The 19,269-nt window shown below is 38.5% G+C and overlaps 2 protein-coding genes across 2 annotated transcripts in view; one reads left to right on the top strand and one right to left on the bottom strand.

Moving 5' to 3' along the window:
• Nucleotides 1-9,782, top strand: part of Rps6kb1 (ribosomal protein S6 kinase B1) — a 45,821-nt gene extending 36,039 nt beyond the window's left edge. Inside the window, exons 13-15 of the mRNA XM_021212052.2 lie at nucleotides 1,817-1,924; nucleotides 4,452-4,564; nucleotides 5,722-9,782. Coding sequence (XP_021067711.1) covers nucleotides 1,817-1,924; nucleotides 4,452-4,564; nucleotides 5,722-5,959 — 459 coding nt within the window. The 3' untranslated portion in view covers nucleotides 5,960-9,782. The remainder of the gene's footprint in view (nucleotides 1-1,816; nucleotides 1,925-4,451; nucleotides 4,565-5,721) is intronic.
• A 3,090-nt stretch (nucleotides 9,783-12,872) lies between these two features.
• Rnft1 (ring finger protein, transmembrane 1) overlaps nucleotides 12,873-19,269 on the bottom strand; it is a 10,864-nt gene continuing 4,467 nt past the window's right edge. Inside the window, exons 5-9 of the mRNA XM_021213377.2 lie at nucleotides 18,112-18,265; nucleotides 17,094-17,252; nucleotides 15,787-15,852; nucleotides 13,935-14,036; nucleotides 12,873-13,475 (exon numbers count right to left, since the gene is read on the bottom strand). Of these exons, the coding sequence (XP_021069036.1) occupies nucleotides 13,341-13,475; nucleotides 13,935-14,036; nucleotides 15,787-15,852; nucleotides 17,094-17,252; nucleotides 18,112-18,265 (616 nt within the window). The 3' untranslated portion in view covers nucleotides 12,873-13,340. The remainder of the gene's footprint in view (nucleotides 13,476-13,934; nucleotides 14,037-15,786; nucleotides 15,853-17,093; nucleotides 17,253-18,111; nucleotides 18,266-19,269) is intronic.

Here is a 19,269-nt window from a genome sequence, read left to right as displayed (position 1 = left end):
AAAATAATGAAATAGTTCCTTAGTATCTTCTAAAATTAAATAATGAATTATGAGATTTTTAAAAAGATTAATTTCTTTATTATATAGATAGTGTTCTTTCTATGTGTATACCTGCAAGACAGAAGAGGGCCCTAGATCTCATTATAGGTGGTTGTGAGTCACCATGTGGTTGTTGGGAATTGAACTCAGGACATCTGAAATTGCAGACAGTGCCCTCAACCTCTGAATCATCTCTCTAGCCTGAATTATATAGTTTTTTAGTGTTATTTTGAACTCAGTCTTAATATTTCAAGCTGTACTAACAATATTTTCCTGATTTTTTTTTCTTTTTTTCTTCTTCCTCCCCACCCCCCACACATACAGAGGTCAGGCCGGCCTTAAGTTCACAGTTTAGCCAAGAATAGCCTTGGTAATAAGTGCTGGAATTATAGGCATGTATCACCATGTTCCGTGTCTTAGTCAGGGTTTCTATTCCTACACAAACATCATGACCAAGAAGTAAGTTGGGGAGGAAAGGGTTTATTTGGCTTACATTTCCATATTGCTGTTGATCACCAAAGGATGCAGGACTGGAACTCAAGCAGGTCCTGATGCAGAAGCCATGGAGGGATGTTCTTTACTGGCTTGCTTCCCCTGGCTTGCTCAGCCTGCTTTCTTATAGAATCCAAGACTACCAGCCCAGAGATGGCACCACCCACAAGGGGCCTCTCCCCCTTGATCACTAATTGAGGAAATGCCCCACAGTTGGATCTCATGGAGGCATTTCCCCAACTAAAGCTCCTTTTTCTGTGATAATTCCAGCTGTGTCAAGTTGATACAAAGCTAGCCAGTACATTCAGCATAGGTCATATTTTTTAAATGATATCTCCTCCCTCTATTTGGTTCATGAGTCAGACTAGACACATCATGAAAGGGAAGAAATTAAAGGAATCTGGTGGGTAGAACTTAGATGATACTATTCTTTAACAAGAAAATGTACTCAGAGCAAACCATTACTTTAAAACTGTAAGACATGAAGTAATGCACAAGAAGACTCTCAGGCCAGGGAGAATTTGATCTTGGTGTGTTTATACCAGGTGATTGCACATACCCAGGCAAGTGCTTGACACTGAGAGTAAACAAAGTTTACATCCTAGGTGGCTAACTCCGGCATCTATCTCTGCGCCTTATTCGAACTCTTCTTCCATAGTTATCCTTATCTAGACTTACTGCATTTATACAATAGCCATTAAGCACTTTATTTCTAGGAATGTATTGAGTGACTAGATGCACTAAAGGGTTATGAGGGAAAACTAATGCTCAGTTTTAAGAAGGATGATAACTATCTACTGAAATCTATGTTAATTCATATATAAAATTTGGCTCACTGGTAGAACATTTGCTTGCCTACCAAGTGTAAAGCCCTGGGTTTGAACTCAGGCACCACATATATACAAAAGGATGATGCCGTGGAGCTAGAGAGAGTCACAGCAACCACATGCTGGCTCACAGCCATCTGTAATTGCAGTTCTAGGGGATCCAACATCTTCTGGCCTCTGTGGGTACCAGGCACAAATATGTGCACGGAAATACATGCAGTCAAAACACCTGCACATAAAATAAACATTAAAAATAAAATAAAATAAAAGACAATGATGTAAATGTACTATTGACCCTCTTTCTACCTGCATTTTTTTCTTTTGTTTGTGGCTGCTAAAATTATTCTCATGTTTTATTACAGTTAAACCCTGTGCAAAGAATATAGGGCTTGTGGCACCTTTGATTGATAGGAATAATGTAGACTGTTCACCATTTTCTAACCATTGTTCTTATGAAGCAATCTGAAGAGGATGTGAGTCAGTTTGATTCAAAGTTTACATGTCAGCCACCTGTTGACAGCCCTGATGACTCCACTCTCAGTGAAAGTGCCAACCAGGTCTTTCTGGTAAGTGAAAGAACTTACATCTCCATGCAGCCATAAGAAACTTCAGTATGATGCAGTGAGAAGTTTATGTGGGAAGCTTGAATGACTTTGCTTTTAAGCCATTCATTGATAACTTACTGGTGTCTACAAATTGATTTTCATAATCTTAACATTCTGTTTTAGAAATTACAGTGAGAATGTTTGAATCTTTGGAGTGATTCATGTTTGGTTGAGTGATAGTGACTTAGATGATGTGTGGGTCAGCATCTCAAACAAAACCCAGCCAGAATAGATCTATTTTATTCCCAGATAGTCATCATAAAGTATGGATACTATGACCAGGCAGTGGTGATACACACCTTTGATACCAGCACTTGGGAGGTAGAGGCAGAGCACTTGAGACCAGCCTGCTCTACAGAGCAAGATCCAGGACAATAATAATAATAATAACAACAACAACATTATTATTGTTGTTTGTTGCCATATTTGTTTAGCTCTTTTATTTGGTTCTTATTCCTCTACCTCCCTTCCAACCCCCAACACTAGGTAGGAGAGAAAGAAGGCTAGAGGGGAACAGGAGCATAGACCTCTTTAGACTACTTCCTGCTGATTAGGGATGTCGCATTCCTAGGTGCAAGTCCATTCTCTCCAAACAGCAATCCAGCAAAACAGCAGTAGCAGACCAACAAAACAGCAAATGCAACAGCAGGGACCAGGGGCAGTAGCTGCCTCAGGGCCTCTCAAGGTTCTCAATGTATACCCTCTCCAGAGTCCCCAGAATTAAACCATCTGCAGCTGGCAACAATCATGCCCTCCTAGAGCACGGGACAATCATAGTTAACGACTTTAGACAAACTGAAGCAGCTCCATATCTCACACCTGGGATTAAAACAAAAACATTCACACAACATAATTGGGTTTTCTTTGTTGTTGTTGTTGTTGTTGTTGTTGTTTTTTGAGACAGGGTTTCTCTGTGTAGCCCTGGCTGTCCTGGAACTCACTCTGTAGACCAGGCTGGCCTCGAACTCAGAAATCCGCCTGCCTCTGCCTCCCAAGTGCTGGGATTAAAGGCGTGTGCCACCATGCCCGGCTATAATTGGGTTTTCAAAGAAACCAAAACTCTTATTACAATGGTTTCTGCAGGACATTTGTAATGTTAATTAATACTTGATAGCAGAAATATTGATTCATCTTTGATAATAAATAATTTCATTGAGGAGGTGTCTGTGTGCTGTATCTCTAGTCCAAAGTCTCTTTAGAAATTAATCTAAAAATAGTGAGGGGCATAGCTCAGCTGAGAGCATATTCTTAACATAAGTGTGGCCTAGAATTTGCTCTCCAGAACAGTAAAAAAAATAAACCACTAAGATACCACTTACCTGTATGTTTCAGTTTAATTAACATCAAGTTTAACAAATATTTAATCTCCTGTGATAATATCTCATTAAAAATTAATGGAAATATTAAAAAAAATAAATAAAATACAAGTTTGTCTTTAGCCCCCAGATCATAGAGAGAAATGGCCTCTGCAACCACAGTGTCGAATGCAGAGCTGCACCTTCCTTTCAGGCTCCACCCAGAGTCCTAGGGACTGTGTTGCTGCTCATGCTGGCTTAGCTGGTAATGCATAGGAGAAGCATGGAGGCAGCAGGACTAATGGCCGAACAAACAAACGTGCAGCAAGAAAACGCTAGGAGGAGCCTAATAAAGACAATGGAAACTAAAACAATGGCATTTGTGCACTGCACAGTGGACTTTTCATAATGGTGGCACTTGGTCACCAAAACAAATGTGGCTCAGTGATTAATATTGTATTACACTTTTGTAGTGGAACCTGGATTTAGCTCCCAGCAACTATATTAGGTAGCTCAAAATTGCATGTAATACAGCTTCACTCATATGTACAGATGTGCATACATATACAAAATTAAAAATAAATGTTAAAAAATTAATTTATACTCTTATGGTGTGAAAGTGAGAAAGACGCACATGCTAAGTCAGAGAATTCTAATTTTGGCTTAGTTATGAGCAACTATTTTGGAATATTAATCCTAACTGATTTTATAAATATATGTGTGTATATATAACATATCTATATAAATAATGGTAGCTGGCAGTGCACCAATTTATGTTTATCTTTATAGCCAATATTTTAATGTTCAAGCTACATTTCCCACAGTTTTCTTTTCTTCCCTACTACTAACCATGGGGTAAAATTTTGTTAATTGGCATATCAGACTTTAAAATAAAATGTATAAAAATGCCAGATGTGGTAGTGCTCACCTTTAATTCCAGCACTTGCGGAGATAGAAACAGGCGGATCTCTGTGAGTTCAAGGCCAGCCTGGTCTACAGACTAAGTTCTAGGACAGCCCGGGCTATACATAGAGAAACCCTATCAGAAAAAAAGAAAAAGAATATGGAGGAATATACACATTGGTGATTTTAGTTGTACATCATAGTGTTGGTGTCTTAGAATAAAAAGCCATTTTTTTTTTTTGATATGTGTGACCAAACATCATCCTGTAGTGTATTGTGCTGTTTTTCAGGGTTTTACATATGTGGCTCCATCTGTACTTGAAAGTGTGAAAGAAAAGTTTTCTTTTGAACCAAAAATCNGATCTCCTAGAAGATTTATTGGTAGCCCACGAACGCCTGTCAGGTATTTCAGACTCTTTTATTCTTTTTTTTTTTTTTCTGTCCATGTTCTTTGATGCCGTGTTCATGTGTATGCGGTTGCAGGTGCATGCAGAGAGCAGCCTTGGGTGGTGTTCCCCAAGCAGTCCCCATCCTCTCATTGGTCTGGAACTTGGCTCAAATGCTAGGCTGGCTGGCTAGGAAGGGCCAAGAAACCTGCTTGTCTTCTCCTCGGGGCTGGGATTACAACCCTGAGCCAAAGTACCCACTTTTTTTTCTTACATGGGTTGTGGGTGCTTCTATTTTCAAGGAAAACATTTTTTTTTTAAGCCTAGAAGAATATAGCTTAAGAAATGCATGTAAGTTACACGAATAAAAGCACTGTCATATTTGCCTAATATAGGCATAACATCTACTCACACCAAGTATCCTTTTTATGCATTTATCAACATGTTATATATGCTGCATAGTATATGTATAATACATGTAATACAGACTTGTTCCTTCCTGATAGAAATATACACAAATCTATATACCTACCAAGTTACGTCAAGTGTTACACATACATTTAAAAGGTGGTAGTAGAAAGCAGAGAACAAATGAGTTATGTCAAGTGTACCTGCATACATTATACATACATTTAAACAGGAGGTAGTAGACAGCAGAGAACAAATGAGGAGGCTGCCATTACCTAGGGCAGCACGGTCTCCCTGGTAAAGTAACTTCTAAGAATAAGGTAAAAGCTAGCAATGAAAAAAAAAAAAAAAGTACAAAGTATTGCAGGCACAACAGCAGCCAGGACAATGCTCCTGGGGAGGGGAACATGCCTTTTGGAAATAAGAAGTCAGAATTCTCAGAATGTAGTAAATAAGGAAAATGGCCAGCAAATTGGGAAAGTACTTTAAGTGCAATAGGAAGTCATTTTTAAGTGGGAGAATAAAATGACTTAACAGTATATGTCATTAAGGGCTTAAAGGGTCAAGTGTAGAGGTAAAGAGGCCAGTTTGCACAACACTAGCTATTAGTCTAGGGGAAAGATGGTTGAAGCTCTGCCTTTGGGACAGTCCACATGAAAATAAAATTAGATAAATAAGGTCACATTACCCTTCCCTTTAAACATGAGGAATATTTCTTAAGATGATCATTGAGACAAATGAATGATAGCTCTTCCTTGTCTTAAAGCCCAGTCAAGTTCTCTCCTGGGGATTTCTGGGGACGAGGTGCTTCAGCCAGCACGGCAAATCCTCAGACCCCCGTGGAATACCCAATGGAAACAAGTGGGATAGAGCAGATGGATGTGACAGTGAGCGGGGAAGCATCAGCGCCACTTCCAATCCGACAACCCAACTCCGGGCCNTACAAAAAACAAGCTTTTCCTATGATCTCCAAACGGCCAGAGCACCTGCGGATGAATCTATGATGAAACAATGCTTTTATTAATGCAAAATCAAAAAGGAAACAAATCCGGGAAGGGGATGTGTGAGCATCCTGCAAGATAAAAACAAGAATAAGATGGCAGTCTCAAAGAGTCAGTGTCATTACCTGGAATGCTTTCGATGGAGGAAAAAATAAACATGGATTTTAAAAATCAATCAATGGTGCAAAAAAATAAACCCACAAAAAAACTCAAGCAAAATAGTATTGTGGAATCCACAGACACATCAACTGACTGGTTCCTATCCTAGCAACATCTCAGTGTTCGCAAGGGTTCTCATGCTGATGGCTGCACANTGACAGTATTAAGGGTAGGATGTTGCTTCTGAATCACCGTTGAAGTCTGATGATGNCAAAAAAGGGTTNTCCTAATAGGCAAAGTTTGAGATTGCCTGTAATACTTGCAACTCCAAGGACAAATCAGCATGCAAGCTTTTCAAACTTTTTCCAGCAACACAGAATCAAAGACAAAAGAAATGATGTTTTACGTGCAAACAACCTGAATCTTTTTTTTATATAAATATATATTTTTCAAATAGATTTTTGATTCAGCTCATTATGAAAAACATCCCAAACTTTAAAATGCAAAGTTATTGGTTGATGTAAAGAAAGCCAACTTCTGTTCTTCTCTTGATGAAATAAAATGCAAATGAATCATTGTTAACCACAGCTGTGGCTTGTTTGAGGGCTTGGGGTGGACCTGGGGTGTTTTTTTTTATCTTTTTGTTTTAGTAACCTAGCTGCAATACTTGTCTGTAATACTAGGGGGAAAGTCTGTTTAATCATTTTTACTTGCAGTACTGCTGTGTGTTTGGCATAACTGCAAGCCTCGGGACGGGCAGAAGTTGTATGATCTACATTGCATCCTTGTCCTGGGCCTGCACTGGAAAACAGTATCACCACCTGTTCTTACACCAGTCAAGCCTGTGGCCAAGGTGGGGCAGAAGAATCAGGCTAAGGTGCATTCTAAGAGGGCAGTAAGCAGGGGAGATAGACCTGCAGGGAGAGGGCACTGCCCCGGGCCGTCCTCTCCGTCCTTTACAGCACATTGGTGTGGTTCTAGGTTTACTTTGGACTGTTTTGCTGTTTACCTTCCTTAACAGTTTTCTTTCTTGAGAATCTAAAAAGGAAAAAATGGTGTTATTTCCCTCCTGCACTGGGGCTACATTTTTCACTTATAAAAATATTTGATGGCCTTTTGATGAATGTCTTCCATAACGAATAAGAAAACCTAGTGGCTTAATTTAGGAAACATGTTAACAAGACACTGTTTTTGAAATTGTAACAAAGTCAACCTAAGTGATTTACAGGTACAAAGAATAAAAATAAAGGTAACTTTACCTTTCTTAAATACTTCTGCCTTAAGGAGCATTTCCATGACTAGCTGGTGAAAGGGTTTAATATCTGCAGAGCTTTATAAAATATACTTCAGTGCATACTGGTCTAGGTAGATGGTCACACAGTGAGTCCTGTCACGCCACTTTGTTGGTCTTTTTTGTCTTGGTAATAGTTGCAGCCCTTGGGTTTCTTTATGCAGATGCTCTTGCTGTGTTCCTCATAGGATCCAAGCCATAAAATTCTTTATGCATGTCACAATTAGTCAGGATTGACCCAGACCTTGCTTATTCAAATTGTAATTGAAATGAGATAGGAAGAAATTTTAACAGTGAGCAAAAATAGAACCTTGAGAGGCTGGAGAGATGACTCAGCAGTTAAGAACTCTGGCTACTTTTCCAGAGGTCCTGAGTTCAATCCCAGTACCCACATAATAGCTTACATCTATAAACTGTGGTCTTGTTGGATCAAATGTTCTCTTACATGCATATGTGCAGACAAAACATCCACATACATAAAAATCTTAAAAAACAAAACAACAACAACAAAAAAACCAACTAGAGCCATGACATATGACTGGAAATACTGCCCTTCAATTGTGGCAGCAAACGTCCATCTTTGGACAGAGAAGTTTTGTTTTTTTTTTATCATTTAAATGGTCACTCCTGATTCTCTGACTGTTGCTGTATTTTGAGAACTTCATAATTGTAGCAGTAAATTAGGAGCTGCAGTAATGATTAAGAATGTTCTTCATTCTTTCTTTGAGAGTTTGTGGTATATTAAAAAATAGAACCCCCAAAAGACCCTATGGCGATGCATTATAGGAATCATTTCAGACTGCAAATGGCTTGTGCTACTCTGATAGCTGTTCCTAAATGTGTTTACTAACTATAGCATTGACTGCCTGGCCAGATTCCAATAAAACTTTTACATTAAATGATTCCTCCTTAGTCCTAGTTGCTAGTAATATGTGCACTGTGACCACCCCATAAACTGTTAAACTGTTCATATAATTACTGCCATCAATAGTGGCAAATATTGCAACATTTTTGTGTAGAACGCATTAATTGTACACCTGTCGACTTCCATCTACACAAATATATAGCTTTTCTATCACAACATTAAGTGAAATTGATGCTGTGGCAAGTTTATTGAGAAACTTTCATAAATGGATATCCTTACAATGACTGTGAAAACATGTCAGGTGTCACATGAGTGTCACAGACAGAAAGCACATGCCTATGCAATATGGCCTACTCTGTATTTATTTGTAAAAACTGAATCATAATTTAAAGTGTATATCAATACTAGTTTGAGTTTCTAAGAGAGGTGTTATGCTTGTACCAGGTAAGTGTATAAAAAAAAAGATTAAGTGCTTTTCTTTCATTACTTGATTATTTTCTTTAAAATCAGCTATTACAGGATATTTTTTTATTTTCTACATGCTGTTTTTTAATTAATATGTACTCACTGAACTGAAATTTACTAAATTTGTTTTATAAGGTTTGTAGTGTTACAGAATAACTAAACTGGGATTTATAAACCAGCTGTGATTAACAGTGTATTAATTATTTGAACTTGAACCAGACCATTAGGAAAATTCTGTTATTTGTTCCCCTTGTATGCTCTTAAAGAATTTTCCCCCATATTGTTTTTGAGATAGTTTGAGATTTGAGGATAGGATGCATATGAGAGACTCCATAAATTCAACATTCTGTACTATAGCTGACAACTATAAACAAAATGTATCTTAGCATTAATATCTTGAGCCTTGAACATCATATTTAATACAGGACCATTTTAGAAATATTCAGTTAGTTGTGTATTTCCTAGGTTACAAGGGCTAGATCTAAGATTATTCTCATGAGAAATGTTGAATTTATGCAGAATGAATTTTGAGGCTTTGAAAATGAAAATGGCTAGTATCTCAAAGATGTCAGTATCCATACATCTATGGTTTCACCCCGGAGCAGACATTAGCTAGCTGGACAAACAGCTGTGACAGTATTGTCACACGGGGACTATGGATTGTTGCCGAACAATAGAGTACTTTTCTCATGTGATTCAACACTATAGCACAAGTATTATTTCCCTGGATTCTCTGAAGGAGCATCTAAAAGACGGGTTTCTGACAGTGTTTGCTCTTTAAACTATGTTTTCTCCTACCCCAAGTTGGCTTTGCATCTATTAAATAAGTTCTTCAGCTGCCTTACTAGTTCTATGAGGGCAACATCTTTTCTGCGTTTCATCTTGTATTTAGTTTATTGTGTTAAGATATTTGATTTCAGATTGAATGAATGTAAATAGAAATTAAATGCAAATTTGAATGAACATAAAATAGAAGTGATTTTTTTTATTACTTGAGAAAAAAATTTTAGTATATTTACTATAGTATATATAACATGTATAATTTTTTCATTAACATGTTAGATATGTTCATGTTACCATATTTAATAAACTACTTTTGTATGAAAAATAAGTTATAAAACTTTCTCCCGAGACATTGGAGCTATTTAAATATATAACAAACTTCAGTAGTCATTTCATGTATTAAGTGTTACAGATTCTTGGTTTTTTTTTTTTTCCACAGTGTGCTTTCTTTTTTCTTTCTTTTTTTTTTTTTAAGATTTATTTATTTATTTATTTATTTATTATATGTAAGTACACTGCAGCTGTCCTCAGACACTCCAGAAGAGGGAGTCAGATCTCCTTACGGATGGTCATGAGCCACCATGTGGTTGCTGGGATTTGAACTCAGGACCTTCGGAAGAACAGTTGGGTGCTCCTACCCGCTGAGCCATCTCACCAGCCCCAAGTGTTACAGATTCTTATTTTTTAATATACTTGAATTGTTTGCTTTTAAAAATATTCATGAAATAAGCTATGTGGAATCTAGCTTCACATAAAAATAGTGGGAATACTTTCTTGTATTAATAATCAACAATTTGCCTAAGTACACCTCATAGCTAGCTTTGATAATGTAATGTTCATGTTCAAAATAATTGTACAAAAAATTAGCAAATATGTCAGATGGCTCCACAGTTAGGAGCAATGCTGTGCCTTGCGAGGGACATGGATTTGGTTTCTAGTACCCACATAATAGTGGTTCATCATAACTATTACAAAATAAATCTGAAAAACAAAAACGTCACCCATCTTGCCACATGCAGTAGTGCCTGCCTTTAGTCCCTTCCCAGTTCTCAGGAGGCAAAGGCAGGCAGATCTCTGTGTTTGCAGCTATCCTGGTCTATAAAGCAAGTTCCAGGACAGCAAGGGCTGCACAGAAACCCAATCTAGAACAAAATGAAAAACAAAAACCAAAAGCGTCTCTAAGCAAGGAGTTATAGTCTCAATCCCTGGTGGTTGGTAGCATCTCCCCCTGGCCCCAATCCCCTTACCTCCCCTCTCTCTTTGGACATTTATTTTTATACATAAAGCTGTTTTGTCTGCATCATGTGTGCACTGCTCAAAGATGCCAGAAGAGGGCATCAGACTCCCCTGGAACTGGAGTTGAGGTGGTTGTTAGCTGCGGTGTGAGAACACCCACAGGCCTCTGGGCAACAGTGTTCTTCACTGCTGAGCCACTGCACTATGCCCTAGCAGCATTTCTCAGTGCTGGGACAGCAGCTGTTTAGAGAGGATGATCTGAATCCACAAAATTAATCCTCTTCCTTTGAGGTGAAAGCAAAGAGGGCAGAAGCAAGAGAAATGCTTCAGTGTATTACTGATAATGAGTACCACAACCTTATTACATTTTCTGGTTTTTGTTTTGAGATAAGATCTCCTTATATAGCCCTAGGTGGTCTGGAACTTACTATGTAGACCAAGCTGTTCATGAACTCAAGAGATCTGTCTGCCTTTATTCCCCAAGGCCTGGGATCAAAGGTATGCACCACCACATACAGTGTCAATTTTAAACTTTTTTCAATTTAAAATAGTCTGTCTTGTGTGTGTACATACATCCCTACGTGTGTGTGAGGTCAGAGAACAACTTGCAGGAGTCGGCTTACTTCTTGTTCTAGGGACCAGTCATCCAGTGTGGCAACAAGTGCCATTAGGCACTGCACTAACTAGCCCTATCACACTGTCCCCTTCCTGCACCCCTGCAAGACAGGGTTTCTCTCTATTAGCCCTGCCTGTCCTGTAACTTGCTCTGGAGACCAGATGGGCATCAAACTCAGATCCGCCTGCTTCTGCCTTTAATTGCTGGGATTAAAATATCTGCTACGACTTACTGCCCGTTTTCTATTTTTAAGTGATAGCCTTCTGAAAAAACCCACCCACCTCAGTCTTCTACAAACTCCCTTTGTTATTTAATCATATTAAAAAACCAAGCTGTCTGAACAGCTATTAGATAAGAAACTGTGATAAGTGTTGTAAGAGGGCTGAATGTAATAGCTTTGAATAGAAAGTTATTTCAGCTGACTTTGCGAAATTTTATTCACAAATTATTTTCTCTAATTCATTCCTTGTATATTTAACAACTAAGCTTCACCACAAAGCCAGGAAGATGATTTAATATACTTAGCAGTGATTCTCATTAGGCAAGGGGTGTGTGTGTGTGTATAATAGACAATATTTGTGTGTAGATACACACAATATACACGTATATAGAGTGAATACTCATTTGAAAGAAGTTATGTGGAATTTATCTGGTTGAGAATATCAATCTTCCTGTACCTGTATCTCTGTCAATATAGGTAGCAGCTGTACACTTGGTCACCCATGACACTTGGTCACTATCCTTATTAAGCCATGTGCTGGTTTAGTCTGTCTTTAAAATTCAATTTTAGTCAGGTGGTGGTGGTGGTGGTGGTGGCACATCCCAGCATTCAGCATAAACTCTGGTCCTGGAACAACAGCTAAAGCCATCGCTAGAACCCCAGCTTAGCCTGTCTTACACGGCTAATTTGTTTTTGTCTCAACTTCTCCTTCCCACTTTCATTTCCTTGTTACTGATGATAAATGGGAAGAAGCCTTAGCAGTAGCAGCTCTTTAGACATGGTAAAGATTTCAGATTCTTCAGAGGAAACATGAGGAATGAGAAGGTGCGCCATTACCTTTTCTTCTTGCAGAAATCAGCTGGAGATGACTAGCACCAAATGTTCCTGGCTTCCCCTGAGTGAAAAGCTGCTGTTTTCTCCCTTTCTCCTCGGTGTGGAATTCAGCCAGGACACAGTGCACTCTAAGCAGGCACTCCACCACAGCCCTGAGTGCAAGCTTTCATATCTCAACAGATGGTGATTGTAAAACTTGTGAGCTACATCCCCAGCCCACATTCAAATCATTTTAATTGTTATTTCAAGCTATTACATGGTACTACACAAAACACAAGACAACTAATGGCAAGGAGCACATAACAGGTCCACCAGGTGAATAAATTTAAATCATTTATTCTTACTGATTACTAGTCATATTATAGAGCATAATACAGTATTAAAATATATCATCCTCAGTAAATCTTCACTTAGAAAATGTGATTGTTACAGGTAAAATATAGCATTTAGAACTTTCATTTAAAAATACAATTTTATGAAAAATTTAAGCATTTTTAGAATGGGAATTATAAAAGTGAAAATTGTTTCAGATAATATATATATATATATATATATACACACACACATATATATATATATCTTAAAATACTATGCAAAATCTTTATTCTGAAACCTGTCAGGAAACAGTACCTGAACCCCTTTAAAATGGCTAGTTCTACTTTCTAATTGCTATTTTGGTATTACTGATAAGAAATCACATTTCCAATTTAACACTGCAATTATTTGTCAAATAAGTAGAATAAATGTTGCATATTTATTAAAGTGAATGAATATATAGTTTAAAAATGCAGGGCTCCTGTACTTAAACTTTTGAGAAACTGAACTATAAACATATGTCTTGTGATACCCCAAAACCATTTTTCTACTCTTGGAAAAAAATTTTTTCTATTGCTGGAGATCATTTATGATGCCTTTATCAATAGTTACCAAACCAGATAAAATTAAGTGTCTTGAGGCCTTAATAGTTTGAACAACTTAGTACATCTGAAGGTGAGATGAAGTGGCTCCATCTTTCCATTTGTTTATACGTTCTGAAATCACAGTTCTGCACAGTGGACATGTTTTCTCTCTGTTAAACCATAAGGTGATGCATTCTTCACAGAATATATGCTGTAAGGGAATGAAGAAGCAATCTTACACAATGCACTCTAGAAGGTCATTCTTTAAAGTTATAAAGAATTTAGCAGTTTGCAAATGAGAAAATGACTGTTTTAATGCCTGAGCCAATACAAGTGTTTTGATTCTACTTAACTATTTTCCCGGGTGCTGCGTTTTTAAACCTGCTTAATGGCAACTTACTGGCAGTTACTATGAAAATATGGCAAGGAGCCTTACACATCTACTAACAACTGCTACTATATTTGTCAACTGCTTTAGTATCTAAGTAGTTGACCAAATTACCCCCCCTCCTTTTTCTTATGTTCCTCTGCACAAAAATCATCAAAAAGGACATAATTTAGGCAGTCTACCATATCCCTTCCATCCTGAACTTTCACTGCTATATAACAAACATAAATGTGATTTTTAACAAATCTGTAAAATGCTATATATAATGTTTAGAAATCTTACCTGACAAAAGAGAAGAACTGGCTTCTGAAATTCCGCTCGACATATTGTACAAATACCATCCATATCTGAACACTGTCTCTTGCTGGCGGGCACTCCATAACTCTATAAAGACAAATTCTGTTAAAAGTATCCATGTGTAGGGTTTGGTTTTGAAATCTGGTCTGGGATATGGTTCAGTGGTAGCACATGTTTGAGGCCCAGGGCTCAATCCCTAGAACTATTTCAATAAAAAAAACAAAAAACAAAAAAAGCAAGGTTGTGTTCCACGCAGGAGATTGATTAAGCAGCCCAGACATTAAACATTCTAAGATGGGATTCATTCTAAAGTCCTAAGAATAGTTTGAGTTCTAAGATCTTGACATTTTTACTAAAGTCAACAGGGTTTAATCATTATCCATATACAACAGTTACAAAGCTTTCTGAAGCATTGAAATCATGAAGGGGGCAGGTGAACACCTGAGGGCTTCATAAGCAGGTCCTAGTTATGATGGGCTAACAGAAGCTAACATCAAAGTCCTTAAAGTGAGGATTTACCCTCATGGTCACTTCCACTTTGTTCATAAGGTTGACAAATATATGTATATGCACTCAGGGTGCTTATTTTAGTATTTTGTTTTTCTTGTGTGTTAGGTATTGAACCTAGGGCCTCACACACATGCTAGGCAAGCACTCTCACGTTAGACCGACAGCCCACAGGGCTGAGGCTGTTTCAGCACTAGCCTTACTAGATTCAACCAAGTGAAATGCTTATAACTGCAACTGAATTCATAACTTAAAGCTAAGCTGAATTTTATTGTATCTTTTTAATGTTCTCTTTGTTTTAACAGGGTTTTTTTTGTGTGTATAGCCCTGGCTCTCCTGGAACTTGATTTGTAAACCAGGCTAGCCTTAACTCACAGAGATTCATCTGCCTCTGCCTTCCAAATGCTGGGATTAAAGTCAGATGCCTGCACCCACCTAGCATTTGCTTTTATATCATTAATGATCTTTAAAAACAAAAGACGGGTCCCCCATTCTTGCTCTCTTCTTTTCTTGCTCCCCCCTCACCCTTTTCCCTTCCCCCTTTTCTTTCATAGCCGGCCTACTCTATTCCTCTTTCTCTCACTCTCTTTCTTCCTCCCTCTCTCTTCCTCTTCCTCTCCCTCCCCCCCCCCCTCAACTTCCTTGAAGTGTTCAGGCTGGCCCTTAACCTTTAATTCTGGGACAAGAGACTCTTCCATTCCCACCCTTACCTCTCCTAAAACCTAACAGCCTGTTATGAACTGAGATATTGCTGTTGGTAGAGTGCTTGCCTAGAAAACTTAATTTTCAAATACAGAATTGAGTATGAGGAAATTTCCTTTAGTACGAAAATTGCAAGGGACATGATTTTTACTGAGTTGTCCTCAAACTAAAATCATACTTAAAGTGTTTTTATAGCAGTGAAATAGGATGTTAATAAAAATATACAAAGCAAACATCAGTGCATTAAAAAAGGAAAACAAAAGTCCATGACAAGGTTTTTAAAGTGTGTTTGTAAATCCTAAAAGATGTCCACTGGATTTGCTTTTGTGCTTCCTTTTATAGGATATCTAAATGTCTACCACTGAGCCCAGATCCAAAATGACAAAGGGAATGCAAGGGCAAGAGACATTCCAGTGCAGATGCACTGAAGCAGCTGGTGGGCAGTGACATTTAAGGAACTGCTGGTGGAATTCAAACTTCTAAGTCATTACAGCCCCAAGCCAAAATAGTAAAAAATAATCTCAAAGGAGAAGAGGAACAGCTTATGAATTTCTATTTGTAACACTTCTAGAGAAAATAAGGATGGAACAAGGAAGAAGTATTTCCCTTGACTGATAAAAGTACTTACTGGTCGTGTAAAAAATACTCGTAAGACCTGTCTGAAAGTTCTCAAATGTCCAAAAAAGTCCAAAAGCTAAAAGAGGAAGAAACAGTTTATTAATTCAAAACCTCTATATCCTAAACCTAAAGACAAAGATAAAATTTAATTCCCACCTAACCTAATGTTCATTATATGCCATACTAGTCGTCCATTATGAATTTATTTCAAGCTTAATAGTACATAGATCTGAGCCACCTCCTAACCTACAGCTACAGTTTAATTAAGACAAACCTATGTCAAAGACACTGCAGCGGGCTAGCTGATAAGAGCACTGGCTGCAGTTCCATTCCATCCCTAGCACCCATATAGAGGCTCAACCAGCCATCTGTAACTCTATTCCCAAAGGATGTCACCCTCTCTGGCCTTCGTGGACATGGCTCATGAGATATACAAATACAGGGAAAACACTCACATACACACAGTTGCAATAAAGAGGGAGGGACAGGGAAGCATCAGCTTCAATTAATTCAAATACCCTTGGCATTTAGACTTGAAAATATTGGGGGGGGGGGAGCGGGAGTGGCATACACCTTTGATCCTGGCACTCTGGTGGCAGAGGCAAACAGATCTCAGAGTTAGAGGACAGCCTGGTCTACAGAGAGATCCAGGGCTACATAGAGAAACCATATTTCAGAAAACAAGTTTCATTGGTCTATGTAACAAGTTCCAGGACAGCCAGAGCTACATAAGTGAGATCCTGTATCAAAGACCCAACACACACAACAGGCCTGCACACACACTCACTTGAGCACTCTTTCTCTCTCAAAAAGTTTAATAAAGTGCTAAGTTGAAGGGATCAGGCATAAAGTGAAGAGAAGAAGATAGTTCTCTGGTTTGAGAACTGTGTATTACAAATGGTACTGTGAGCTTAGTGTCTTTTCTACTTAATCTCCCTTGGATATCACATGTATGTTAATCTTCTTTGCTGCTACTCCACAAAGACTGAGCTTAGCTTGGTGGCAGGTACTTAGGAGCCCAAGGTACTGTGGGCAACACAAGAACCTATGTAGACCCCAGATCATTAGGTTCCTTCTCTTTCTTGATCATTGTCTTTATTGAGGTGTTCTTCCTGGTTGCCAGTGCTGGCAAACTCATGATCTTCCTGCCTCTCTAGCTGGGATTACAGGTATATGTCAGCTCTACATTTCTAAATAGGTAAGAGTCTGCCATTACTTTCAATCAGTGATATGAAGATAAATTTTGAGGTAGCTTAGTAGTAATGTAAAGCCAGGAATTAGTATAGCAGTCACTTTCCCAAAGTTAATGTTACTTACTTTCAGTATGAGGTAGAGTAAAGCCAGCAATACCCCAAGACTCCATGTAGTTACATTACCAAACTCCCCGGAGCTTATAAGGTACCGAAACCAAACTGGTATGGGAACAAAAATTCGGTAATACTGACACAATTCTTCTAAAAGCATGTACCAATATCCCTAAAAAAGGAAGGAAAAAGAAATAAATTCAGCTACCCAAGGTATTAAACACATAGCATAGACACTATTGGAAGGACATCATCCTAAGTATAGAATGCACTAATCACAGTAACTAAATTACATTTCAGAATTATGATTAACACAAATCTGACTTGACTATCACATGCCATTGTCATCACATGGCGTGGCTCGGTACTGGGCCAGTGAAATGACCCAGTGGGTATGGGTAATAGCCTTAGTTCACTTTCTAGAACCCATATGGTGAAGAGGTACACACAAAATAATGTGAAAGAAATGTCTTAATTTTTAAGTTGGGTATGATGATTCACATTTGTAGCCAGCATTTGGGAGGCTATGGTAGCAGACTTGCTATGAGTTCCTGAGCAGATCAGGCCATAGAGTGAAACCTTATCGTACTAAGCCACTAACTAACTGCTTATGTAGTCATTTATCAACTGGCAGTGCTTCCAAGAAAAGCAGAGTACAAATTTAGAATTTTCTGATATATGATGTGAAGACTGAGTTTTCAATTATTTTGAAGGAAATATAATTGTGATTTTAGCCAATTCATTAATATTTTCAGTTGAAGTACTTGAGCAAGTGGTTGCCAGGCAAAAGTAATAAAAATTAGGTTATTTAGGTGTGGGAGAGATAGCTCTGCGGTTAGAGTACTTCTTGCTTTTCCAGAGGACCTAAGCTAGGTTCCCAACAGCCACATAGCAGTGTATAAACTTCAGACCCAGAAGAGGGATCTTATGCCCTCTTCTGGCCTCTAAACTGAGAGACATGTAAATGAAGACTAGCTAGCATTCAGGGGTTTTGCTAACATCATTCCAATAAGCATTAGTTAGTTTCTTACCTTTGATTTAAAAGGCATGATGAAAGAAGGCACCAATAAAATCAGGCATTTTAAACCCATGAAAAAGAATTTCAGAATGAAGTCTGTAATTCCAACAATCCAAAGAACTTCCCAGAAGCTCAACTGTTCGAGTGTAGGATTTAAGAAAATTAAGCTACCAAGAGAAAAACATAAACATTTATTAAGGCAACATAGAAACCTAACATATTGGTAAAGGTTTTAAGTTTGCTGCAGTACTGTACATACTGCATGAGAGTTCAGAGCTCTAGCATTGAACTATACCCGTAGCCTATTCAGTTTCCAGGCATCTAACAATACATTCCTACAGTAGCTCTAAGTCAGAGATGTCACCTCCTTTTATGTCCAGGCTGGGCCTTGTTCTCCACCTGAACTTCCTTACGCTGGTTGGTTTTGTACAGCTCCATGAGCCCCTTTTGTTCCGCATGTTCTTTCGCCTAGGCTGGCCTCACTGGGTTTACAGGCTATGCCCAGCAAGTCCTGTAACTTTTAAGTATCAAACATATTCTGATAACACCAAATTTAAAATGCTGTTTCTGTGTGGTGAAGGACAGTATGTGCATGTCCTGAGTGCAGATGTCTGTGGAGTCAGCACAGGACATCAGAGCCCTCTGGACTTGGAGTCTCCTCTGGAAAGTAGCAGGTGCTCTTGACCATGGCTCTGTCTTCCCAGGCCACAGGTCATTCCTGTTTCAAACCCACTCTACCTCCCAGGCCTTCTAATTATCTGATTAAAGCTAAAACATCAGAATATTTGGCATGGACATACATGTTAACGTGTGTTTTACTGATTCATTTTTAGAAACAAAAGTTTGGTAATAACCACCTAATGTTACTAAATAAACACTGATTAAAACCGGTGAGTGGCACGTGACCTGTATTTCCAACACTCAAGAGGCTGAGGCAGGAGGAATGCAAGTTGGCACCCTGGACTACACAGTGAGATCCTATCTCAAAAACAAAAAGCAAAAAAACTAATTCAACAGAAATCCACTTATCGCTGGGCAGTGGTGGCGCATGCCTTTAATCCCAGCATTTGGGAGGCAGAGGCAGGTAGATTTCTGAGTTCGAGGCCAGCCTGATCTACAGAGTGAGTTCTCGGACAGCTAGGGCTACACAGAGAAACCCTGTCTCAAAAAA

This window comes from Mus pahari, chromosome 14 (genome assembly GCF_900095145.1).
Source record: "Mus pahari chromosome 14, PAHARI_EIJ_v1.1, whole genome shotgun sequence".
Taxonomy (NCBI): domain Eukaryota; kingdom Metazoa; phylum Chordata; class Mammalia; order Rodentia; family Muridae; genus Mus; species Mus pahari.
Note: the sequence above shows the minus strand (reverse complement) of the source record. Positions and strands in the feature narration are given on the sequence as shown.